Source organism: Oncorhynchus keta, chromosome 8 (genome assembly GCF_023373465.1).
Source record: "Oncorhynchus keta strain PuntledgeMale-10-30-2019 chromosome 8, Oket_V2, whole genome shotgun sequence".
Classification (NCBI taxonomy): Eukaryota; Metazoa; Chordata; class Actinopteri; order Salmoniformes; family Salmonidae; genus Oncorhynchus; species Oncorhynchus keta.
The window spans coordinates 27,295,453-27,322,390 of record NC_068428.1 but is presented as its reverse complement, the minus strand read 5'-3'; the positions used below and the strand labels follow the sequence as shown (position 1 = coordinate 27,322,390).

The 26,938-nt window shown below is 44.2% G+C and overlaps 1 protein-coding gene across 1 annotated transcript in view; it reads right to left on the bottom strand.

Annotated features, from left to right (window-relative positions):
* Positions 1-1,541: 1,541 nt before the first annotated feature.
* The window catches only part of opn8a (opsin 8, group member a), a 62,656-nt gene continuing 37,259 nt past the window's right edge, over positions 1,542-26,938 (bottom strand). The window contains exons 3-4 of the mRNA XM_052523322.1: positions 19,741-20,066; positions 1,542-1,940 (exon numbers count right to left, since the gene is read on the bottom strand). Of these exons, the coding sequence (XP_052379282.1) occupies positions 1,542-1,940; positions 19,741-20,066 (725 nt within the window). The remainder of the gene's footprint in view (positions 1,941-19,740; positions 20,067-26,938) is intronic.

Here is a 26,938-nt window from a genome sequence, read left to right as displayed (position 1 = left end):
AGGCTGTTGTAGTGTTCCAGTATTTATCTGTGTACCAACCTCTGCATTCAACAAACAGACAGGGTAATGTTACTGGTCTACAGCTTATCAGTCTATAAAACTGTAATCAACTGACTTTTCTCCTAAGACCACTGACCTTAAAGAACCTGTTGGTTGTGAAACCTTATCAATGCAGGTGATTGGCCCCTTTCCCAAATCTCACAATAATCACACTGCCCAGTGGATTTGGTGATGGTGAAGAACTTACATCAGACAGATTACATCAAAGACAGACTAATGGGGGGACGTATAGCTGTGAATCAACCTGCAGGTATTGATTTCTATGTCGGGGGATCAGCAACCCCTTTACTTTCATTATGTCTTTGCAGATGGAGAAAATAACCATCCCACACATGTTGTAGTATGTTCTAGTGTGTGTGTCTACCCACCTTCATGGAGTGTAGCGCCTCATTGGCTAGGAGGTTTATGTGGTTGCTTTATTTCCACTGTGTTATTAACTAACTATGAAGTGTTTTTTATTTTGAACAGAAAGTGATGTAGTTCAAAGAGCCTTTCCCGAACAGCGGTGGGAAGGGAGAGAAACAGCGAGAAACAAAATAAAGACGATACAAAACTACAGAGCAACTTCACTACTTTCACATTTTCTAAAGCTGTTTCATTTCCTCAGAGTAGCATCACAGTTACAGTCATTAGCGGGGGATCACACAAACAAGGTCAGAATGTGAGTCACCTGGGAATAGAAATCACTTCCTGAAGTTTCCAGCAGCCTCCAAAATGGCACACTATTCCCTCTAATCCTGAAATAGTTTACAACCAGAGTCGTGTAGGAGTAATGTTAGCTACATAGGGCTCTGAATAAAAGATGGTGGAGGATGTAGGGAATAGGGTGCCAGATTTGCTCTACTATCCTGATGGTTCCTGAGTGGGGACAGACACACAGATCACTGTAGGCATGGAGATGGTCAAAATGACCACATAACAGCTACAATGCTACACTATCCAACAAAAACTCTGAAACAAAGTAAGGTACCAGAAGTATGGCCATAGTGACCATTGTGAAGGCTAAGTTCAATGCTACAGTACCTCACAACAACATTTAACAATAAGTGAACTTTACAAACAAACTTTGACAAACACAATGCTTTACAACTTTTTATAAACACGTATGAGCCCTTATAATGCCTTATTATGATAAATACAGTATAATATGTGATGTGCCTAGGCAGCATTCATCCAACAGTCTCTGCAGCTGGTATTTAGCCAGGACATGCTTATGATACGTTTTACAATTATTTATGACTGTATCATAATGCATTATGTCTGTTGGCTTAAAGTAAAGTGTTACCTTTGCTAGCGATGTGGTGAGGACCAGGGTTTGATCTATAAGTGTGTGCAATATAGAATGACAGTGAAGAAACACAGCTAAATAACTCACACACACACACACACACACACACACACACACACACACACACACACACACACACACACACACACACACACACACACACACACACACACACACACACACACACACAGTATTAACAGGAGCTTGTCAACTCATTCTCAGACTGTATCTCCAGCGCCGCAGTTCCCGACTCCCCTACCAGAGGAGCTCCACTCTTCTCTTCCGGGAGACTCTGTCGTAGGTCAGACCTCAAAGTCTGTCTGCCCTCCTCTCCCATCTCCCCACTCGAAGGTGGGTCTGGCTGGGCAGAGCAGCAGATCAGCCCCCGGAGTTGTATGAGCTGGCGTCTAAAGGAGCGTCTGAAGATGTAGTAGATAAAAGGGTTGTAGGCCGTGGAGCCCTTAGCGAACAGGCAGGGCAGCAGGGAGACCAGCGGGGCCAGACTGGCCTTCCCCTGGAACATATACCAAAAGCTGAGCACCACGTAGGGAGACCAAGCCACGATGAACCCTGAGCTGATCAACACCGCCATCTGGGGAGGAGAGGAGAGGGGGAGGAGGAGAGGGGGAGGAGGAGAGGAGAGGAGAGGAGAGGAGAGGAGAGGATGAGAGGAGAGGAGGAGGAGAGGAGAGGGGAAGGGGAGGATGAGGAGAGGATGAGAGGAGAGGAGGAGGAGACGAAAGGGGAAGGAGAAGAGGAGGTGAGGAGGAGGAGGACAGGATGAGAGGAGAGGAGGAGGAGAGGAGAGGGGAAGGAGAGGAGGAGGTGAGGAGGAGGAGAAGAGAGGGGGAGGAGAGGGAAGGAGAGGAAAGACATTAATCTATATAGACTATGTTTACAGCCTTGTCAAACATCTTAAGCCTGAGGAAGCCGGATTTGACAGGACTAAAGCATTTCTTAAATATCCACAAAAGTCTTCCACACTTTAGTCACTGTCATTCATGAGCTTTGCTTGAGCCCAATGTCTAAAAGACCCGAAGAGGAATATGTGTAAAACAGTTTTACCTGGTTATTATCTTCCAAAACGATGACAATTTATTAGACTTGTTTTTGTTAATAATTCATTCCTCGTAACAAACAAACAAGGAAAAAGCTATTTGGGCAGCAGGAATGCCAAATATAGAACAGCTTGTTGCGTTGTCGCCATAGACATAATCCATAGAAGGATGGATTTCTAATTTGTAAATACAACCACTAGACTAGAAAAATGTAGTTTCGATAGCAAATGCCTTCTGCTGAAAAGAGAAGACTAATCTGTCTGTAGCAGCTAACATTTTTTTTTCTCAACTTTTGAGCGATTCTGAGCAGACAGCACTGTTTTTCAAAGTGTCTTATCTTGAGATAAGCTATTGGCACCAGTGCACCAGCCATCATCAGTGATCTTCATCATTGGGTGAATCATTGCCACTGGAAAGTTTTAGTAGCCTACCGTATAATATGCAGTATATATATTTCTCCTAATATTGTACAATCTGTGCGTCTCTTTAATGGCCTGGGCTATTATTTGTATTTAAGACCAGGTCGTTTTTATAGCTTTCAGTTTGTCACTGTCAGATTAGCCCCTTACTTTGGTCATTTGTGTGGTATTAGAAAATATTCCGCTAATGTCTGCTATCATGTCAATGACGTCGAATGTGATGTAAAAGGCACTTTTATTTTTTTGCAGACCTTGCTAACAACATTTCCCCATCTGTGTAAATCCTAAAAACGCCTCTGCTCATCTGTATACTGTCACGCCTTGGTCATTGTATTTTGTGTTTTCGTTGTATATTTGGTCAGGCCAGGGTGTGACATGGGTTTATATATTGTATTTTCGTATTGGGGTTTGTAGTATTTGGGATTGCGGCTGAGTAGGGGTGTTGTATAGGCTTGGCTGCCTGAGGCGGTTCTCAATCAGAGTCAGGTGATTCTCGTTGTCTCTGATTGGGAACCGTATTTAGGTAGCCGGGGTGTCACTGTGTATTTCGTGGGTGATTGTTCCTGTCTCTGTGTAGTGTTCACCAGATAGGCTGTAATAGGTTTCTCGTTCCGTTTGTTGTTTTGTATTTTTGTATAGTTATTTTTATGTATCGTCATTTCATTCATTAAAGAACATGAGTAACAACCGCGTTGCATTTCGGTCCGACTCTCTTTCGACAAACGAAGAACGACGTTACAGAATCACCCACCACACACTGACCGAGTGGCGTGGTAACAAGCAGCTGGAGCAGCGAAGGGAGGACGTTATGGACAGCAGAGGAATGGAGTATACGACGTGGGAAGAAATAGACAGGTGGGCGGCCGACCCAGAGAGAATGCCGGAGCCCGCCTGGGATTCGCTGGAGCAGTGCAAAGAGGGCTATAGGAGAATGGAGTCGAAAAGAAAGACACGGCAGCGCAGAGCGAAAACCGAAAGTCACCCCCAAATATTTATTGGGGGAGGGCTCAGAGAGAGAGTGGCTGAGTCAGGAGTCAGACCTGAGCCAACTCTCCCTGTTAATCGTGAAGAGCAGTTGCAGTGGGAGAGGCTGCACCACTTGGAGAATTGGACATGGGAGGAAGAACTAGACGGTAAAGGACCCTGGGCTCAGCCTGGTGAATATCGCCGCCCCAAGGAGGAAATAGAGGCGGAAAAGCGGAGAGGCGCTGGTATGAGGAGGCAGCACGGCGACGCGGATGGAAGCCCGAAAAGCAGCCCAAACAAATTATTGGGGGGCTTAATGGGAGTATGGCTATGCCAGGTAGGAGACCTGCGCAAACTCCCTGTGCTTACCGGTGGGCTAGAGAGACCGGGCAGACACCGTGTTATGCTATGGAGCGCACAGTGTTTCCAGTGCGGGTGCATAGCCCGGTGCGGTTCATACCAGTCCTTCGTATTGGCCGGGCTAGAGTGGGCATCGAGCCAGGTAAGCTTGGGCAGGCTCGGTGTTCAAGAACTCCAGTGCGCCTGCACGGTCCGATCTATCCAGAGCCACCTCCACACACCAGTCCTCCGGTAGCAGCTCCCCGCATCAGGCTTCCTGTGCGTGTCCTCGCTCCAGTATCACCAGTGCCAGCACCACGCACCAGGCCTTCTTTGCGCCTCGCCTGTTCAGCACAGCCAGAGCCTTCCTTCCCTCCTGCGCTGTCGGAGTCTCCCGCCTGTTCAGCGCTATCAGAGCCTTCCTTCACTACAGCGCTGCCAGAGCCTCCTGCCTGTTCAGAGCAGCCTGAGCTGCCAGTCTGCAGGGAGCTGTCAGTCTGCAAGGTGCTGTCAGTCTGCATGAAGCAGCCAGAGCTGTCAGTCTGCAAAGAGCTGCCAGTCTGCAGGGTGCTGTCAGCCTGCATGGAGCAGTCAGAGCTGTCAGTCTGCATGATGCAGCCAGAGCTGCCAGTCAGCAAAGAGCTGCCAGTCTGCAAGGAGCTGTCAGTCTGCAAGGTGCTGTCAGTCTGCATGAAGCAGCCAGAGCTGTCAGTCTGCAAAGAGCTGCCAGTCTGCAGGGTGCTGTCAGCCTGCATGGAGCAGTCAGAGCTGTCAGTCTGCATGACGCAGCCAGAGCTGCCAGTCAGCAAAGAGCTGCCAGTCTGCAAGGAGCTGTCAGTCTACAAAGAGCTGCCAGTCTGCAAGGAGCTGTCAGTCTGCAAGGAGCTGTCAGCCTGCATGGAGCAGCCAGAGCTGTCAGTCTGCAAGGAGCTGTCAGTCTGCATAGAGCAGCTAGATCCGCCAGTCAGCCATGATCTTCTAGATCTGCCAGTCAACCAGATTCTTCCAGATCTGCCAGTCAACCAGTCTCTTCCAGATCTGCCAGTCAACCAGTCTCTTCCAGATCTGCCAGTCAACCAGTCTCTTCCAGATCTGCCAGTCAACCAGTCTCTTCCAGATCTGCCAGTCAACCAGTCTCTTCCAGATCTGCTAGTCAACCAGAATCTTCCAGATCCGCCAGCCAGCCAGGATCTACCGGAGCCTACTACCTGCCTGAGCTTCATCTCAGTACTGGGCTTCCTCTCAGTACTCGGCTTCCTCTCAGTACTGGGCTTTCTCTCAGTACTGGGCTTCCCTTCAGTTCTGGGCTGCCCCTCAGTCTTGGGCTGCCCCTCAGTTCCGGGCTGCCCCTCAGTTCCGGGCTGCCCCTCAGTCCCGAGCTGCCCCTCAGTCCCGAGCTGCCCCTCAGTCCCGAGCTGCCCCTCAGTTCCGAGCTGCCCCTCAGTCCCGAGCTGCCCCTCAGTCCCGAGCTTCCCCAGTCCCGAGCTGCCCCTCAGTCCCGAGCTGTCCCTCAGTCCCGAGCTGCCCCTCAGTCACGAGCTGCTCCTCAGTTCTGTGGGGTTCTGGGTGAGGACTATTCGGCCATGGTCGGCCGTGAGGGTGGATTATCCCAGGACACGAAGGGGAGGAACTAGGACATTAATGGAGTGGGGTCCACGTCGCGAGCCGGAACCGCCACCATGGACAGACGCCCACCCGGACCCTCCCTATGGTTTTGAGGTGCATCCGGGAGTCCGCACCTTAGGGGGGGGTTCTGTCATGCCTTGGTCATTGTATTTTGTGTTTTCGTTGTATATTTGGTCAGGCCAGGGTGTGACATGGGTTTATATATTGTATTTTCGTATTGGGGTTTGTAGTATTTTGGATTGCGGCTGAGTAGGGGAGTTGTATAGGCTTGGCTGCCCGAGGCGGTTCTCAATCAGAGTCAGGTGATTCTCGTTGTCTCTGATTGAGAACCGTATTTAGGTAGCCGGGGTGTCACTGTGTATTTCATGGGTGATTGTTCCTGTCTCTGTGTAGTGTTCACCAGATAGGCTGTAATAGGTTTCTCGTTCCGTTTGTTGTTTTGTATTTTTGTATAGTTATTTTTATGTATCGTCATTTCATTCATTAAAGAACATGAGTAACCACCACGCTGCATTTCGGTCCGACTATAGAATATAGAAGCATGGAATGCTTTATTATAAAGCAATATATTTTTGGGGGACCAAAAGTCTAAATGGGAAATGGTATGTTTTTAAAATGTTTTTCTCAACAGTAACCTTGTTTTAAGGGGATGTACATGTCCAAAATAATGTGACAACTAGCATTGATGTCCATAAGAATAGTAAACTGTTCTATACACTGGAAGCAGCTCTGCACAACAGTGTTTGTCTTGTAGGCTTGTGTAGCACTGTGTGAGCTATGGACCTGAATATAAACTATCTACAGATGTCACAGGTTCAATTTATCATAAACAAACTCTTCCTAGAGATAAGCCATTGTTTGCATTGGTGACAGAAACAATTCCCATCTCAAATCACATGTAGCTTGGTAATTACATCTAGGATCAACAGAAGTGGTCCTGTGTGGCTCAGTTGGTAGAGCATGGAGCTTGCAACGTCAGGGTTGTGGGTACAATTCCCACGGGAGACCAGCATGAAAATGTATGCACTCACTAGTGTAAGTTCCTCTGGGTAAGAGGAACTAAATTAGCAAAATGAAAAGAAAATGTAAGGAGGGAGGCAAGTTTTACAATAACAAGGCCATTATCTTCACTGAACAGTGCAATCTGTTGTTGTAGATATGATGGTCAGCCTGTTTGGACATCACTGCATGTGCAATAGAACTGTTATGCGGAGTGGAACAGGGGAACCCATAAGCAGACTCAGATGTGGAAACTGGGATGAAGTAACCAAGGTATTTATTGAAACACAGGGGGAAGATGGAGTGCAGACCAGGGGCAGACAGAGCGGCCCTCCCCATCCTCCCTTCGGCAAATCCGATCACGACGCCATCTTGCTCCTACGTCTTATAGGCAGAAACTCAAACAGGATACTGTTCTGATCAATCGGAAGCCAAGTATCAAGATTATTTTGATCACGCAGACTGGAATATGTTTCTGGTCAGCCTCATAGAACAACATCGACTTATACGCTGACTCAGTGAGTGAGTTTATAAAGAAGTGCATTGTACCCACTGTGACTATTAAAACCTACTCTAACCAGAAACCGTGGAGGGATGGCGGCATTCGCGCAAAATGGAAAGCGCAAACCATTAAATTTAACCATGGAGAGAGGTCTGGGAATATGGCTGACTATAAAGAGTGTAGTTATTAACTCCGCAAGGCAATCAAACAGGGACAAGGTGGAGTCGCAATTCAACGGCTCAGACAAGAGACATATGTGGCTGCGCCGCCCCCCTCCTTCTCCGTGGCTGACGTGAGCAAAACATAATAACGTGTTAACCCTCGCAAGACTGCAGGCCCAGACGGCATCCCTTGCCTTGTCCTCAGATCATACGCAGACCAGCTGGCTGGTGTGTTTACGGACATATTCAATCACTCCCTATCCCAGTCAGTTGTCCCATGCTTCAAGGTGGCTACCATTGTTCCTGTACCCAAGATAACTGAACTAAATGGCTTCTGCCCCGTAGCACTCACTTCTGTCATCAGGAAGTGCTTTGAGAAACTAGTCAAGGATCATATCACCTCCACCTTACCGTCCACCCTAGACCCACTTTGTATACCAACCCAACAGGTCCACAGACGATGCAATCGCCATCACACTGCACACTGCCCTATCCCATCTGGACAAAAGGTATACCTATGTAAGAATGCTGTTCATTAACTACAGCTCAGCATTCAACACCATAGTACCCTCCAAGCTCATCATCAAGCTGGAGGCCCTGGGACTCAACCCCGCCTTCTGCAATTGGGTCCTGGACTTTCTGACAGGCCGCCCCCAGGTGATGAAGGTAGAAAACAACACCTCCACTTCAGTGACCCTCAACACTGGGGCCCCACCAGGGTGAGTGCTCAGCCCCCTCCTGTACTCCCTGTTCACCCACGACTGCGTGGACATGAAACGCCTACAACTTATATCTTTCTTTGCTGCAGATGACCATATAACCAGACAGTACTCTAAGTGTGATAGGACCAGGGATTGACCATATAACCAGACAGTACTCTAAGTGTGATAGGACCAGGGATTGACCATATAACCAGACAGTACTCTAAGTGTGATAGGACCAGGGATTGACCATATAACCAGAGAGTACTCTAAGTGTGATAGGACCAGGGATTGACCATATAACCAGACAGTACTCTTTTATTTTTTATTTATTTTTATTTCACCTTTATTTAACCAGGTAGGCTAGTTGAGAACAAGTTCTCATTTGCAACTGCAACCTGGCCAAGATAAAGCATAGTAGTGTGAACAGACAACACAGAGTTACACATGGAGTAAACAATTAACAAGCCAATAACACAGTAGAAAAAAAGGGAGTCTATATACAGTGCCTGGACTTTGTCTCTCGATGTGCAAAACTGATAGAGACATACCCCAAGCGACTTACAGCTGTAATCGCAGCAAAAGGTGGCGCTACAAAGTATTAACTTAAGGGGGCTGAATAATTTTGCACGCCCAATTTTTCAGTTTTTGATTTGTTAAAAAAGTTTGAAATATCCAATAAATGTCGTTCCACTTCATGATTGTGTCCCATTTGTTGTTGATTCTTCACAAAAAAATACAGTTTTATATCTTTATGTTTGAAGCCTGAAATGTGGCAAAAGGTCGCAAAGTTCAAGGGGGCCGAATACTTTCGCAAGTCACTGTACATTGTGTGCAAAAGGCATGAGGAGGTAGGCGAATAATTACAATTTAGCAGATTAACACTGGAGTGATAAATGATCAGATGGTCATGTACAGGTAGAGATATTGGTGTGTAAAAGAGCTGAAAAGTAAATAAATAAAAACAGTATGGGGATGAGGTAGGTAAAAATGGGTGGGCTATTGACCAATAGACTATGTACAGCTGCAGCGATCGGTTAGCTGCTCAGATAGCAGATGTTTGAAGTTGGTGAGGGAGATAAAAGTCTCCAACTTCAGCGATTTTTGCAATTCGTTCCAGTCACAGGCAGCAGAGAACTGGAACGAAAGGCAGCCAAATGAGGTGTTGGCTTTAGGGATGATCAGTGAGATACACCTGCTGGAGCGCGTGCTACGGGTGGGTGTTGCCATCGTGACCAGTGAACTGAGATAAGGAGGAGCTTTACCTAGCATGGACTTGTAGATGACCTGGAGCCAGTGGGTCTGGCGACGAATATGTAGCGAGGGCCAGCCGACTAGAGCATACAGGTCGCAGTGGTGGGTGGTATAAGGTGCTTTAGTGACAAAACGGATGGCACTGTGATAAACTGCATCCAGTTTGCTGAGTGTTGGAAGCAATTTTGTAGATGACATCGCCGAAGTCGAGGAGTCAGTTTTACTCGGGTAAGTTTGGCGGCGTGAGTGAAGGAGGCTTTCTTGCGGAATAGAAAGCCGACTCTAGATTTGATTTTCGATTGGAGATGTTTGATATGAGTCTGGAAGGAGAGTTTACAGTCTAGCCAGACACCTAGGTACTTATAGATGTCCACATATTCAAGGTCGGAACCATCCAGGGTGGTGATGCTAGTCAGGCGTGCAGGTGCAGGCAGCGAACGGTTGAAAAGCATGCATTTGGTTTTACTAGCGTTTAAGAGCAGTTGGAGGCCACGGAAGGAGTGTTGTATGGCATTGAAGCTCGTTTGGAGGTTAGATAGCACAGTGTCCAAGGACGGGCCGGAAGTATATAGAATGGTGTCGTCTGCGTAGAGGTGGATCAGGGAATCGCCCGCAGCAAGAGCAGCATCATTGATATATACAGAGACAAGAGTCGGCCCGAGAATTGAACCCTGTGGCACCCTCATAGAGACTGCCAGAGGACCGGACAGCATGTCCTCCGATTTGACACACTGAACTCTGTCTGCAAAGTAGTTGGTGAACCAGGCAAGGCAGTCATCAGAAAAATCGAGGCTACTGAGTCTGCCGATAAGAATATGGTGAAAGAGTCCAAGTCTAAGTGTGATAGGACCAAGGATGGAATCACCTGATTCAGTGTGCTAGATGTTACATACTCTGAACACTTTCTTGTAACAGCAATTCCCTTACCCATCTCAATAACAATATTATCTATGTGTTCTGACCATGATAAAGCTGAGTCCAACATGACGCCTCGTAGTTTCGTTTTTTCACTTGCTCTACATGTGTTCTATTCATCGACAAATTCAATTGGGGATCATCAGCAAGCATATATCTTGAACCAAAGACAATACATTTAGTTTTAGAAATGCTCAACACCAATTTTTTCATATCAACCCACTCAGACACCATTATTAGTTCACTGCTCATTACATTCTGATGCTGCGCTATACTTTGTAGAGTCATCAGCATACATTACCACTCTTGCTTTGTTCATTAATGAAGGTAAATCATTAGTAAAGATAGATTAGAGTCGTGGGCCTAGGCAACTTCCCCGAGGAACACCACAGTGTATATCTTTACTGTTTGAAAAGCTACCATTAAAGAACACTTTTTTCCTTCTCCTGGATAGATAACTTTCCATCCAGGATAGAGCTGCAGATTTACCTAGTAAGAGTTCATGATCAAATGCATCAAAAGCAGCACTGAAATCTAGCAACACTGCACTAACTAACTTCCTGTCGTCCATACTCTTTATCCAATCATCTGTCATTTGTGCTAAGGCCGTACTTGTAGAATGCCCTTCATTGTACGCATGCTGGAGACCTGTTATCAGACCTTTACATGAGAAATAATCCTTGATTTGTACAGACACAATTTTTCCAATAATTTACTTAACACAGTCAGCAAGCTTATAGGACGACTATAAGGACCAGTGAAGGCAGATTTTTTATCCTTAGGTAGTGGAATAACCTTGGACTCTTTCCAGACTTCTGGGCACACCACATACATCAAGCACTTATTAAAACTATGAGAGATTGGGGTAGATATTTGGTTAGCATTAACTGTAAGCAATTTGGCGTCAAGACGATTTATACCAGGTGACTTGTTATCCAAAAGAGACAACAGCATCCTTTCTACCTCTTCCCTTTCTACTTGGTGAAATTCAAACATGCTTTGCATTTCCTTCATGATACAATATTTTAGTGTATATGACATGGAGCCATCAGTTAGAATCATAGCATTCCTCAATTTGTCCACTTTGCCTGTAAAGTATTCATTAAAGTAGCTTGTGATGTATTGTGGTTTTGTAATAAAAATGCCATCTGATTCAACAAAAAAGGCGGACATGTTCAAATTCCTACCCATAGTAGTGTTCAACGTTCTCCACAGCTTTTTCCCATCACCCTTTGCTTCATCAGTTTTGTGCTGATAGAATCACTTCTTATTTTCTTTGTTTAGCTTGGTCTCAAGATTTCTTCATTTACAATAATTTTGCTTACCAAACAAAGTGCCAGATTTATCTGCTACTTTTTTTGGCATCAGAACGTTGAATCATTACATTTCTCAGCTCATCATCAATCCATGGGGCACCGTTTGACCTCACAGTGTATTTTCTTAAAGGGGTGTGCTTATCACCTATAATTTCATAAACAAACTTAGTGACATTTCAGGATCATCCTTACTACACACTTCTAACCATTGCACATTCTTAATCTCATCCACGAATGAGTCCTGATTGAACCCTCCGTAGAACCTTCGATAGATTACTTTAGGGGCAGCCTTTGGTATTTTAGTTTTCCTAGTGAGTGAGTCCTGATTGAACCCTCTGTAGTGTGACGGCCCTGAATTTTTCTGAACCGTCTCAGTGCAGCTCCTTCCAATAGGGCGCTTTCCCTTTAATTCCCAATTAAATAGCCAGCATCAGCTGCGTGAAAGGGGGGTTGTGAAGGAGACCTGCCAAAGATGGAACCTGAGGCAGAAGTTGACCACGGCCTATCACCCACAGACCAATCTCACTGAGAGAGTAAATCGAACCTTGAAGACAATGATTGCTTCCTATGTAGGGACCCAGCACAAACACTGGGACAAGCACCTTCACAAGTTTCGATTTGCCCTGAATTCTGCTGTGCAAGAGTCCACTGGAGTCACACCTGCAGAGCTGAACCTAAGTCGTCCTCTCAGAGGACCCATGGATATGGTGCTACAGCCCCAGCAGCTTACACCAGACGCTGCTTGCTATGACCAGGTAGGCCATCTCCATGACTTGAGAGCTCTTGTCTCAAAGAACATGATCCAGGCTCGACTCAAGCAGAAGAGAAATTATGATAAGAACAGACGAGACATGCAGTTCCAGCTTCGTGATCGGGTGTGGCTTCGCTCTCATCCTTACTCGAAAGCTGAACAATTCTTCTCGGCCAAGCTCGCTCCTAAATGGCAAGGACCATATAGGATTGTGGAGCAGATGGGCCCTTTGAACTACCGAGTGGTGAAAGAGGACACAGGTGAAGATATGCGCATCGTCCATGTCTCACGCCTTAAGGCCTGTTACCCCTCGGCTGAGGAATTGGAGGCGATTGAGCGCCGCAAGGTCCTGGATATCTTTGAAGAGGATAGTGAGGATACTTTTCTCGGATTCCCAGACCCAGAAGTCTCGCACCTTAAGGCCTGTGACTCCTCAGCTGAGGAGCGTGAGCTCCAAAAAGTAATGAATATTTTTGTAGAGGAAAGTGATGAGGAGACCTTTCTCGGTTTCCCCGACCAAGATGTGCCTTCCAGGGCAATGGTCGGCTTTTTCCAGGGGAGGGGGTGTGTGACGGCCCTGAATTTTTCTGAACCGTCTCAGTGCAGCTCCTTCCAATAGGGCGCTTTCCCTTTAATTCCCAATTAAATAGCCAGCATCAGCTGCGCGAAAGGGGGGTTGTGATGGAGACGTGCATGAGGATGTGTTCAACCCTCAGTTCCGAAGCTTCTCTATTCCATTTGTTTTGTTGCCGTTAAACGTGTGTTTTGTAGCTTAAGAGAGTTTACCCAGGATCGGCTCCACTCTTTGCATCCCTGGACTACCTCTCCGTTCTTCGTGGCCTTTCTCCGCTGGAGATCTATTGGCGGATTGGATTGTCTGACTGACCGACTGACTACCACCTTTTTGTATACGGTATTTCATTTGTTTGGATGTGATGTATACTGTGATTTATGTAGTTAGTTGTAGTTGAGGACTTAATTAAGAGTTGATCCGCTTTAAAGTTCTGTGGTAAAGTAATTGTTATTGATATTGATTGTATGTTTAGTACTGGGTTTACGCTACACTGAATGAACGGACAAACATCACGTGACAAAAGTCACTTGAGTTCACTGAACTCCTTTACCAGGCTGGACTCTTTTTAGGCCCGAGGTACAGGACATTTCTGGAGGAACCAGAACTCATTGTGATATTATTATATATGTGTGTAATCATTGTTGTTGCTAATACAACCCACGCAACAGAATATAGTTGTTTTTGAAGTTCTTTCCAATGTTTTAAGGGTTTATGAAAAGTTTATTTCCATCCTGACTTTTACATAAGTCCTTTGTATTGGTGTAGACTTGACGGACCAGATGGGACTCATTCCCACCCAAACTAAAAGGAGAAACCAATGTTTTCTCTGGTAGGCACAACCTACCTGGCACCCCTATAAATAATAACCTCAAGTCAAAACCATTACAGTAGGACCTTCGGTAGGTTACCTTAGGGGCAGCCTTTGGTATTTTAGTTTTCCTAGTGAGTGAGTCCTGATTGAACTCTCCGTAGGACCTTCGATAGATTACTTTAGGGGCAGCCTTTGGTATTTTAGTTGTCCTAGTGAGTGCAACCAAGTTATGATCACTGCAACCTACTGCCACTGATACAGCTTTAGAACAATGTTCAGCCATGTTAGTAACAATGTGATCGATAAAAGCTGATGATGTAATACCGGACCTATTAGTGAACGTTCTGGTTGGTAATGTCACAACTTGGGTCAGGTTACATACATTGACAACAGAAATTGGTGGTTCCATTGGCACCACCATTGGCACCACCAGTGCCCCCTGGTTTCCCAGACTGGTGAGCATGTTCCAGCTCAACCTGTTGATCCAATTGTAGCTCCTCAGAAAACAGCTATTTTGTCCTCTCCTGGATACCATATACTACAAGATTATTTCTCCTCGATTGTCCATCCAGGTAATCAGCCTTCCCAGACATGTTCTGGAGGCCCTCCCTGACTGTGGTGATTTCATTCCGCATCGAGGAACAGTTTCTGGAAAGTGTATCCTGTGTGGTCTTCAATACATCCACATCCTGTATCCTGTGTGGTCTTCAATACATCCACATCCTTCTGTGTGAACTGAAGGCTTATTTTAATGTCTTGTACATCTTTAGTCAGGTTGTCCAGCCGTTTGTTGGTAGACTCCATGATCATTTGTATGAAGCTTTTCCTGCTGAAGGCCTGGTAAGGCAACTGCACCGCCCTCAACCGCTAGACTCTCCAGAGGGTAGTGCGATCTGCACAACGCATCACCAGGGGCAAGCTACCTGCCCTCCATGACACCTAGAGCACCAGATGTCACAGCAAGGCCAAAAATTTCATCAAGGACATCAACCACTTGAGCCACTGCCTGTTCACACCACTATCATCCAGAAGGCGAGGACAGTACAGATGCATCAAAGCTGGGACCAATAGACTGAAAAACAACTTCTATCTCAATGCCATCAGACTGCTAAACAGCCATCACTAACTCAGAGAGGCTGCTGCCTACATTGAGACCCAATCACTGGCCACTTTAATAAATGGATCACTAGTCACTTTAAACAACGACCACTTTAAATAATGCCTCTTTAATCATGTTTACATATCTTAAATTACTCATATCACATGTATATACTGTATTTTACACCATCTATTGCACCTTGCCTATGCATCTCGGGCATCACTCATCCATATACTTATATGTACATATTCTCATTCACCCCTTTAGATTTGTGTGTATTAGGTAGTTGTTGGATAATTGTTAGATTACTTGTTAGACATTACTGCACTGTCGGAACTAGAAGCACAAGCATTTTGCAATTCTCGCATTAGCATCTGCTAACCATGTGTATGTGACCAATAAAATGTTCAAGTCTGGACTCTGGCTGGGCCACTCAAGGACCTTCAAAGACTTGTCCCGAAGCCACTCCTGCGTTGGCTTGGCTGTGAGCTTAGGGTCATTGTCCTGTTGGAAGGTGAACTTTCGCCCCAGTCTGAGGTCCTGAGCACTCTGAAGCAGGTTTTCATCTAGGCTCTCTCTGTACTTTGCTCCGTTCATCTTTCCCTCGATTCTGGCTAGTCTTGCAGTCCCTGCCGCTGAAAAACATCCCCACAGCATGATGCTCCCACCACCATGCGTCACCATAGGGATGGTGCCAGGTTTCCTCTAGACATGACGCTTGGCATTCAGGCCAAAGAGTTCAATCTTGATTTCAAATCAAATAAAATTGTCACATGTGCCGAATACAACAGGTGTAGACTTTACAGTGAAATGCTTAATTACAAGCCCTTAACCAACAATGCAGTTTTAAGAAAATACATTAAAAAGGTAAGAAATAAAGATAAATAATTAAAGAGTAGCAGTAAATAACAATAGTGAGGCCATATACAGGGGGTACCGGTACAGAGTCCATGTGTGGGGGTACCGGTTAGTCGAGGTAATTGAGGTAATATGCTTGCCGTGCAGCACCAGAGAGAACAGTCTATGACAAGTGTGGCTGGAGTCTTTGACCATTTTTAGGGCCTTCCTCTGACACCGCCTGGTATAGAGGTCCTGGATGGCAGGACCTCTACCCTCTGTAGTGCCATACCAGGTGGTGATGCAACCAGTCAGAATGCTCTCAATGGTGCAGCTATAAAACCTTTTGAGGATCCGAGGACACATGCCAAATTTGTCCAGTCTCCTGAGAGGGAATAGGTTTTGTCGTGCCTTCTTCACAACTGTCTTGTGTGCTTGGACTATGTTAGGTTGTTGGTGATGTGGACGCCAAGGAACTTGAAGCTCTAAATCTGCTCCACTACAGCCCCGTCGATGAGAATGGGGGTGTGCTTGGTTCTCCTTTTCCGGTAGTCCACAATCATCTCCTTTGTTTTGATCGTGTTGAGGGAGAGTTTGTTGTCCTGGCACCACACGTCTGTCTAGGTCTCTGACCTCCTCCCGATAGACTGTCTCGTCGTTGTCGGTGATCAGGTCTACCACTGTTGTGTTATCGGCAAACTTAATGATGGCGTTGGAGTCATGCCTGGCCGTGCAGTCATGAGTGAACAGGGAGTAAAGGAGGGTCCTGAGCACGCACCTCTGAGAGGCCCCCGTGTTGAGGATCAGTGTGTTGGATGTGTTGTTACCTACCCTTACCACCTGGGGGTGGCCTGTCAGGAAGTCCAAGATGCAATTACAGAGGGAGGTGTTTACTCTGCAGGGGTGTCAAAGTCAAATGGACGGAGGGCCAAATAAAAAATTTAGCTACAAGCCGAGGGCCGGACTGTTCGAATGTTCATTGAAATTTTTTTAAATGACGCATATAGTCTAGTGAACCTAATTGAACCTACTGAAAACCTAACAAATATATTCCAATATGATCAGATAAATAAAGCAATATTTTCTTATGGCTCTGTCAGTAATCTTTAATTTTCAACAGACACAAAAGACAAATTTCCTTTATATAAAAATCCCCATAACATGAACATTAAATGAAAGAAACCGGTATTCAAGGCACCATCAGTAGCCTATATTTTCTATTTTAGCAAAAGTGGGCTAAATTTACTTCAAAGAAAAAAACAATAATAGCAATTTTCTATCATCCACTCAACTGAAATATTTTTAAAATATAATTGGATTGAAATACAATAAAATAAAGTGCAAAAATCTATTAATCAAAAACAACACTTTGTTTAAGGAGAAGTAACATGCAGTGAAAACAAATATTAAACTTTAACTTTTAAACTTGAACTGAGTAAAAACTCTAAATATGTGATTGCACAGTAATGTTCACTTGTTTGAGGTTGAGGGTGATACTTGGTGGTGTCCCATCTTTTCCACAAGTTCATCAATGTTCGGGGTAAGGCTCTGAGCTGAGGAAATCCTCAGAATTGAGTGGAGGTGTTCAGCAGTAAGTCGACTTCTGTGTGATGTTTTGTTCAAGTTCATCAAAGAAAACAGTTGTTCACACAGGTATGTGCTGCCAAACATAGACAACGTTTGAGCAGCCTGGATGCGCAGCTGGGGCATTGTGTCGGGAGGAAACGGGCGAACTCCGCAGCACCCACTGCCGCATATTTTGCCCTCAGTGCATCATTGCATTGGAGGTCAATCAACTCCATTTGGAGGTTTGGTGGTGAGCTTTCCACGTCAACAGCAAATGGGTTACCGAGCAGTTCCAACCTGCTTTTTTGTGCTTCAAAGTCAGCAAATTGGCGTCGAAAGTCAGCGGCAAGCATACCTATTTTATCAGCCAACTGTGCGCTCGGGAACGCACTGGTAGAGAGCTTCTCTTTCATGGTCTGGCAGCTGGGAAAGTGGCTCAAATTTTCTTTCCGCATCTGCGTCTCCCACAGAGTCAGTTTGGTTTTAAATGCCTTCACTGTACTGTACATATCAGAGATGACACGATCCCGACCCTGCAGCTGCAAGTTCATTGCATTCAGATGACTCGTAATGTCACACAGAAAAGCCATTTCACACAGAAACATTTCGTCTCGGAGTTGTGTTGTGTCTTTCCCTTTGCTGTCCAAGAACAGACAAATCTCCTCACGAAGCTCGAAACATCTTTGAAGCACCTTTCCCTGGCTTAGCCATCGCACCTCTGTGTGATAAGGCAAATCACCATGCTCCGTTTCTAACTCCGTCAGAAATGCCTTGAACTGGCGGTGATTCAAACCTTTGGCTCTGATAAAGTTAACTGTGCGCGTGATGATGCTCATTACATGCTCCATTTTCAAGGCTTTACCGCACAACGCTTCCTGGTGTATGATACAATGATAAGCTGTCAGCTCACCTGTCGCGTTTTCCTCTTGCATCTTTTCCCGTATCTTCGCCACCAGTCCGCTCCTGTGTCCACACATCGCAGGTGCTCCGTCGGTTGTCAAACCCACGAGTTTTTCCCAAGGCAGCTCCATCTCATTTACACATCTTGACACCTCTTCATACAAATCATGCCCCGTAGTTGTGCCATGCATAGGACGTAAAGCCAAAAACTCCTCTGTCACGCTTAGGCTGGAGTCCACTCCGCGGATGAAAATTGACAACTGGGCAATGTCAGAAATGTCGGTGCTCTCATCCACAGCCAAGGAATATGCAATGAAATCTTTTCCCTTTTTCACAAGCTGCTCTTTTAGATTGATGGACAACTGGTCTACTCTCTCGGCAATGGTGTTTCTGCTCAGACTCACATTTAAAAAGAGTTGCCTTTTTTCTGGGCAAACTTCGTCACAAACTTTAATCATGCAGTTTTTGATGAAATCCCCCTCCGTAAATGGCCGGGCTGATTTAGCGATCTCTTCTGCCAAAATAAAACTGGCCTTGACAGCAGCCTGGCCTTGTGATTTGGCTTTTTGAACAGAGCCTGTCGAGATTTGAGGCCTCGTTTTAATTCCTCTGCCTTTTGTAGCCTTTGTTCCATGTCCATATTCTTGTTTTTGTCCGCGTGTTTCGTTTCATAATGTCGTCTCAGATTATACTCTTTCAGTACCGCCACACTTTCTCCACACAGAAGACACACAGGTTTTCCAGCTACCTCCGTGAACAAATACTCCGACTCCCACCTTGTTTGAAACCCCGGTTCTCAGTGTCCACCTTCCGTTTTGCCATTTTTGATGGGTATCTGAAAGTTAATTTTACTGTGATGCTGACAACTGCTGTGCCAATAAATATTGAAATGAAGCAGCCTACTGCTCGGTGCGTCACCGTTGCATTGTGGGAAATGTAGTATTGGTGCGTGTAAAAGATCTGCGGGCTGCCGGCTTGCTGCGGTCTGCGGGCCGGTTCTAATAATAAATCAAGATCATCCCAGGGGCCGTAAAAAACCTTCTCGCGGGCCGGATGTGGCCCGCGGGCCTTGACTCTGACATATGTGCTCTATGGTGTTGAACACTGAGCTGTAGTCAATGAAAAGCATTCTCGCATATATGTTCCTTTTGTTTTGTTTTCACTTTGTCATTATGTGGTATTGTGTGTAGTAGATTGCTGAGGATTTTCTTTTTTTAATCCAATTTAGAATAAGGCTGTAACTTAACTTTAATGAAGAAAAAGTTGAGGTTTAAGTACTTTCCAAATGCACTGTACCACACACACACACACACACACACACACACACACACACACACACACACACACACACACACACACACACACACACACACACACACACACACACACACACACACACACACACACACACACACACACACACACACACACACACACACACACTATTTCCTTATATTTTTCAATTTTTTATTACCACGCTGCCGAACGCTCCTCTCCTCCGTTTTATCAACAAAACAAAAACAAATGCTGATTCCAGCTCTAAAGAAACATCGGTAAATGGTTAATAAACAGTCAACAGATAAACCTTGCATACTCACCAGAGTGACTTTCCTCTCGATGTGTCCGTAGTTGAAGTTTCCATTCTGGATGGACTGGTATGCCTTGTGGAGTTTCCAGGCTATGCCGGAATAGGAGAAGAGGATGACGAGGCAGGGGATGAAGGTACAGAAGATAGACAGAGACATGATGAAGGTAGAGTGGTTCAGGGAGTCTTGGTAGCTTGCCCAGTCCACGGAACAGGCCACTCCGAAGGGTTCCGGTCCATAGCCGCCCCAGCCAAAGAGAGGGAACACAGCCCACAGCCCAGAGTACAGCCAGATCAAACTGATCACCATGGTGATGGTCCGACGCTGGAACTTGTTGCCTGGTGGAGAGGTAGAGTATAAGCCTAACACTAGCCCTAACCCTTACTCCGAGCCTAACCTTAGACAAAACATAATTTTAAGCCAGATAACATTGATCACCATCTTGACTGTGTCATGCTGGAACTTACCACCTGTACTAGAGGTAGAGAGGAGTGTACAGGTGAGGAAAGCTATATCCCTGTAACGATAGGTTCCCTTATCCTTAAAGGAAAGATTCACCCATTTTGAATGCTATATTGTTTTTGTTAAACTCAGAGTGATGTTCTTTCAATTCCCTGGGTCATTTCATGTTTGCATGTGTATCTGACGTATTGCCATTCAAGCATGCAGACCATTGACTGGTATGATGTAGCATTGCGATAAAGCCGCTCTCACTACACTCTCTACACTAACGTCTATCATACATGTCAGATTTTAATACTGGCCGATGTCATAATGCGGGAGAGTGTCTTCTCTCAAATGAGCCATTGATCATATTTTTGCGATATTCCTACCTCAAGAAATGTGTAATTTAACAGAGGGTCTACCACATGTATTATATTTGTCTGCCTCTTCAATCCAGGTTGCATTGCAAGGTTCCGTTACGAATGTCAGACTTCACTGCAAAACACATCAATCTGCAGATTGAACATGGTGAGATTGTAGACTCCTAAATTGATAGCGCAGTGTGTTTTGGTGATTTTACAACTAACTAGCTACTTCACATGCCGATATTAACTTTGGTATTATTGTATGTAGGTACATTTGCTAGCTAGCTAGCCAACCAGCCAACAGAGAGAACATTGCACTGTGGGTTTTGAAGTCGATTTGAGCTGCAACAGATTTCCACAATTAATTCCTAATCTTGCTACCAATCTTATTATAACAACACTTATTATTATAACAAAACTTTGTTAACCACAAATTATTTTTCTCACATATTAGTGTTATTTAATACTGTACACAATAGGAGTTTGTTGTTTTGGGTTGATTTTTCCTTTAAGGTTGTGGTTAGAGTTTCTTTGGGCTATGTGTCCAGGGGTTAGCAGATAACCTCTGGCTATTGCCTCACTTCATTAGAGCTAAGTTAAGCTCCATAAGGATACACACTGTACGAAACATCCTGAGAATAGATTAACACACAACAAAAATACTCTTTGTATCAAATACTCCCCCCCCCCAAAAAGAAAACAACACATTTGTCGAAACCAAATACAACAAATGTAGTTTTTTAAAATTAAAATGTGTTCGTTAGTAATCAAATATAACATCTGGCATTGAATCACACAGTATATTTCATGATTAAATGCCAACAGTTATATTTGATTATTATTCTTTCAACACTTAACTTACTTTTTCAGTTTGGTTAAACCTAATGAATAGCATAAATACAAAATAATACACTGAATATTCAAAACATTTTTTAATGTTAGTTGATTTTTCACTTTGGATTTATCCTATCCAAATGTATTTATTTGGGTTACAAGCAATTAAATACATATCCTGGGGCGGCAGGGTAGCCTAGTGGTTAGCGTGTTGGACCAGTAAAAGGAAAGGATGCAAGTTTAAACCCCTGAGCTGACAAGGTACAAATCTGTCGTTCTGCCCCTGAACAGGCAGTTAACCCACTGTTCCTAGGCCGTCATTGAAATAAGAATGTGTTCTTAACTGATTTGCCTAGTTAAATAAAGGTAAAATAAATACAAAATATTAAGTTGGTTCCATAAGATGAAATATTGACTCCAAACATTTACTTTACATAAGACTTTCAAATGAATTGGTTACAATATTGTAACCAAATGGTGACGATCTCATCAATAGAGCTTTCCAGACTCATTTTTGAGTACTAATTTTTTTGAGTACTCATTTTTTTGAGTACTCATTTTTGTACTTATGCTGATACAGTGCATTTGTAAAGTATTCAGACCACTTTTTCCACCTTTTGCTACGTTACAGCTTTTTCTAAAATGAATTAAATTGTTTAAATTGTCTACACACAATACCCTATAATGACAAAGAAAAATCTGTTTTTTAGAAATTTTTGCAAATTTATTAAAAATAAAAAAACACAAATAACACAGGTTATCCCATCTCCACAGAGGAACTCTAGAGCTCTGTCAGAGTGACTATCAGGTTCTTGGTCACCTCCCTGACCAAGGCCCTTCTCCCCAATTGCTCATTTTGGCCGGGTGGCCAGCTCTATGAAGTGTCTTGGTGGTTCCAAACTTCTTCCAGTCTCATAGTAAAGGGTCTGAATACTTGTGTAAATAAGGTATTTCTGTTTTTATTTTTTAATACATTTGCAAAAAATATATATATTTTTAAAACTCTTATAACTTTGTCATTATGGGGTATTTGTAGATAGATTGATGAGGATTAATCCATTTTAGAATAAGGCTGTACCGAAAAATTCAGTGCTGGCAGTAAACATATAATCATAAAATAAAACAAAAAACAAAACACATAACCTGGAATGACATTCACTATCACGGGTGGCCAAAAATAACAAACTGAAATCCAAGCCCCCAATAGGCCACTCCTCCAACTCTTCTGTTAGGCTGCAGTCACTAAATTGCAAACACCATTATGCAAAGCAAATGTGCATGAGGTGTTGAAAGGAATTTAAAAGCTTTCATTCAAAAAATAAATCACGTTGATCTGACAAATTCGTTATTTGACTTCAAGCAAATTTGATAAAATACGTTGAACAAACCAAAGCATAATTTTGGATCATGCCAATCAGAAAAAGCACTTCAGATGAACAACAGTGCCATCCCACTTTTTACAATGCACTGATGAGAATTGGTTTTGACAAGATGCTAGTGGCTAGCTCGGCTGCCATCCGGCCCACCATGGCTGCATTTGGAAACAACCCCCTACCACAGAATTAGAATCAGAAATCTATTTCTGAGCCAACAGTTTGGAACTGTAATCAGCACATTAGATAGTGAGATAGATGTGATGGTGAATAGAATTCATAAATTAATGAATAAACAAATGAATAATGTGATGGCTGATCTATCTAATGATGAAAGAAATGTGCCTGTGAAGATCTCATGTTATGTAGGCTAATTGGCAGAGCAACTGTTAGGCTGGTTTTAGACAGTCAGTCCAATTCTGATATTTTTTTCACTAACTGGTCTTGTGTATGTGCACAGGCATGAAACAGTTATGTGCACATAAACTCTTGTGTTTGAATGTACTGTATCATATCCATTAGTAGCTTCTGTCATTTTTATATGGTGAATGCACACGCCTGTGTGTGTGTACACCTCCGTGAGAATATGTTGTATAAAGTATGCCTTTTCAATATTTCATGTGTTCTGGCAAAGATCAGCCAGATTGGATGTATCTACCATTGATACACAACTGACAACCTTCTGGCGTGCTGCCATGATTTAATCCCAACCTCACCTCATCTGCTGGTTAAACGCTGGGTTTTACAATAGAAGTAGAATCACTTATTATTGTAATTGTATGGGTGTTCATCCCTCCTGCTGTGTGTAGATGGTGATGATATGAAACCGGTATAAAACAGTCCAGAGCCTTAAGAAGTAAACTTATTTCCGGTTTATTTTCTTGTACAGTATTTTATCTGCAACAGGGGATTATCATTCATAAACCGTTCATGTCATGCAAATACATACTGTATGCACAAACGTTTCAGATGAATAGCCTTCTTCCTCGGTATGTGGGACACAGACAAATGGGTGTCCAGAACTCTGACTGTCAAACATTTCCTGGTGATTCTCCATGCGTCCCAACAGCCTTGACAGATGAATAGCCTTCTTCCTCGGTATGCGGGACACAGATAAATGGGTGTCCAGAACTCTGACTGTCAAACATTTCCTGGTGATTCTCCATGCGTCCCAACAGCCTTGACAGATGAATAGCCTTCTTCCTCGGTATGCGGGACACAGATAAATGGGTGTCCAGAACTGGGAGTGTCAAGCATTTCCTAGTGACTCTCCATGCGTCCCAACAGCCTTGAGAGATGAATAGCCTTCTTCCTCGGTATGGTATGCGGGACACAGAACTGGGAATGTCAAACATTTCCTGGTGATTCTCCATGCGTCCCAACAGCCTTGACAGCCATATACTACAGTAGCCGATAGGGTTTAACATGTGTAACCGGGATCCCAGGACTCTCCAGGGAATACTTTTCCACAACTGGGAAGTAAAAAACAAATCCTCCAATGTGCACTAATGTAATTTCACAAAATACACAGATTTAACCTCTCTACTGTTAGAAAGCCGGATCAACTAAGAATACCTAAGAGTGAGTTAAGCTATTTTGAAAACGCAATTAAGGTAATTAACTGGAATGATCTTTTGTCCTATACAGACAGTTTTTCTATCCACAATCCAGACTACAATAAATGGTTTCCTAAAGAAAATCAAATCCAAACCTGGCCAAAAGAGCACTCTTCCTTGGCTAAATGGAGAAATCTGGAAATTGATGAAAGAATGAGTTTATGCTCTAAAAATAGCCCTGAGATCCAAATTAGAGCATGACAGACGTAGGTTTACCATGTTGAGAAATAAGGTGATGAAAGAAATCAGACAGGCCAAGGCAAACCTTCTTATTAACATAATTGGTGAAGCAAAAGGAAATTCTAAATTGATCTGAGAGAATCTAAAAAAGTGAATAGGGAAAGACCAGAGTAACACTGCAAAAAGACTGGAAATCATGGTGAACAACAATCTAACACAGGATGCAGTCGAAATAGCAATAGCCTTCAATTCCTACTTTATTGACTCTGTCAGGGTACTGACACAGAACCCCTCCACTGGTTTCTTGGGCTCAGTGCTAGTAAATGATGCTCAACCTGTCTTCATCATAAGGGAGGTTTCTGAGTCAAAGGTGAACAAGGTGATTAGGTCACTAAAGAATTCTAAAGCTAAATATGTGTTTGGGCTGGACTCTACCTTTCTTAAAAACTACAAAGAGTCACTCATTGGCCCCATTACTAAGGTCACCAACACATCTATTGGTCTCGGGGTGTTTCCAAGGGTATGGAAGTCGGCCATAATAACGGCCATCTTTAAATCAGGCGACCCTGCTGACGTGAATAACTACAGGCCCATTAGTATACTACCTGTGGTGTCAAAGGTTGTTGAAAAGTGTGTAGCAGAACAACTGATTGCCCACCTCAACAACAACCCCTTCATATTACACTCCAAGCAGTTTGGCTTCAGAGCGAAACACTCCACAGAAACGGCCAACTGCTTTCTTCTGTAAAATGTGAAGTCCAAGATAGACAAAGGGGGCGTTGTTGGGGCTGTGTTTCTGGACCTAAGGAAGGCTCTTCATACTGTTAACCATGAGATTCTCATCACAAAATTGTCCAAGTTCAACTTTTCCCCTGATGCCTTGAGATGGATGAAATCATACCTTGAAGGCAGAACTCAGTGTCTCAGAGTGAGCAATGAGCTGTCGCCCACTCTTAGCTATGACGTGAGTGTGCCCCAAGGACGTGAGCGTGCCCCAAGGAAGGGGTTATATCCTTCCTGTTTGGCCCTGTCCGGGGGTGTCCTCGGATGGGGCCACAGTGTCTCCTGACCCCTCCTGTCTCAGCCTCCAGTATTTATGCTGCAGTAGTTTATGTGTCGGGAGGCTAGGGTCAGTTTGTTATATCCGGAGTACTTCTCCTGTCCTATTCGGTGTCCTGTGTGAATCTAAGTGTGCGTTCTCTAATTCTCTCCTTCTCTCTTTCTTTCTCTCTCTCGGAGGACCTGAGCCCTAGGACCATGCCCCAGGACTACCTGACATGATGACTCCTTGCTGTCCCCAGTCCACCTGGCCATGCTGCTGCTCCAGTTTCAACTGTTCTGCCTTATTATTATTCGACCATGCTGGTCATTTATGAACATTTGAACATCTTGGTCATGTTCTGTTATAATCTCTACCCGGCACAGCCAGAAGAGGACTGGCCACCCCACATAGCCCGGTTCCTCTCTAGGTTTCTTCCTAGGTTTTGGCCTTTCTAGGGAGTTTTTCCTAGCCACCGTGCTTTTACACCTGCATTGTTTGCTGTTTGGGGTTTTAGGCTGGGTTTCTGTACAGCACTTTGAGATATCAGCTGATGTACGAAGGGCTATATAAATAAATTTGATTTGATTTAATTCAATACTGGGGCCCCTCCTGTTCAGCCTGTACATTAATGATCTGCCTTCTGTCTGTACTGGGTCTGAAGTTCAAATGTATGCAGATGATACAGTGATATATGTGCATGGAAAGAGCAAACAACAAGCTGCACAAGAGCTCACTACTCTAATGGTCCAGGTTACAAAGTGGCTCAGTGACTTGTGTTTGCATCTCAATGTGAAAAAAACTGTTTGTATGTTCTTCACAAATAGGGATACAGATGCTACTGAGCCAGATGTCTATGTATCAGGGGAGAAACTCCAGGTGGTATCTGATCTTATCCTCTAGCGCCGAGCAATCCCGTATCCGGGAGCGTAATCATAGCCTCAAGCTCATTACCATTACCTCTGTCTGTCTGGTCCTTCTGTAGCTCAGTTGGTAGAGCATGGCGCTTGTAACGCCAGGGTAGTGGGTTCGATTCCCGGGACCACCCATACGTAGAATGTATGCACACATGACTGTAAGTCGCTTTGGATAAAAGCGTCTGCTAAATGGCATATATTATTATTATTATTATATTACCATAATGCAATGTTAACTATTCATGAAAATCGCAAATGAAATGAAATAAATATATTGGCTCACAAGCTTAGCCTTTTGTTAACAACACTGTCATCTCAGATTTTCAAAATATGCTTTTCAACCATAGCTACACAAGCATTTGTGTAAGAGTATTGATAGCTAGCATAGCATTAAGCCTAGCATTCAGCAGGCAACATTTTCACAAAAACAAGAAAAGCATTC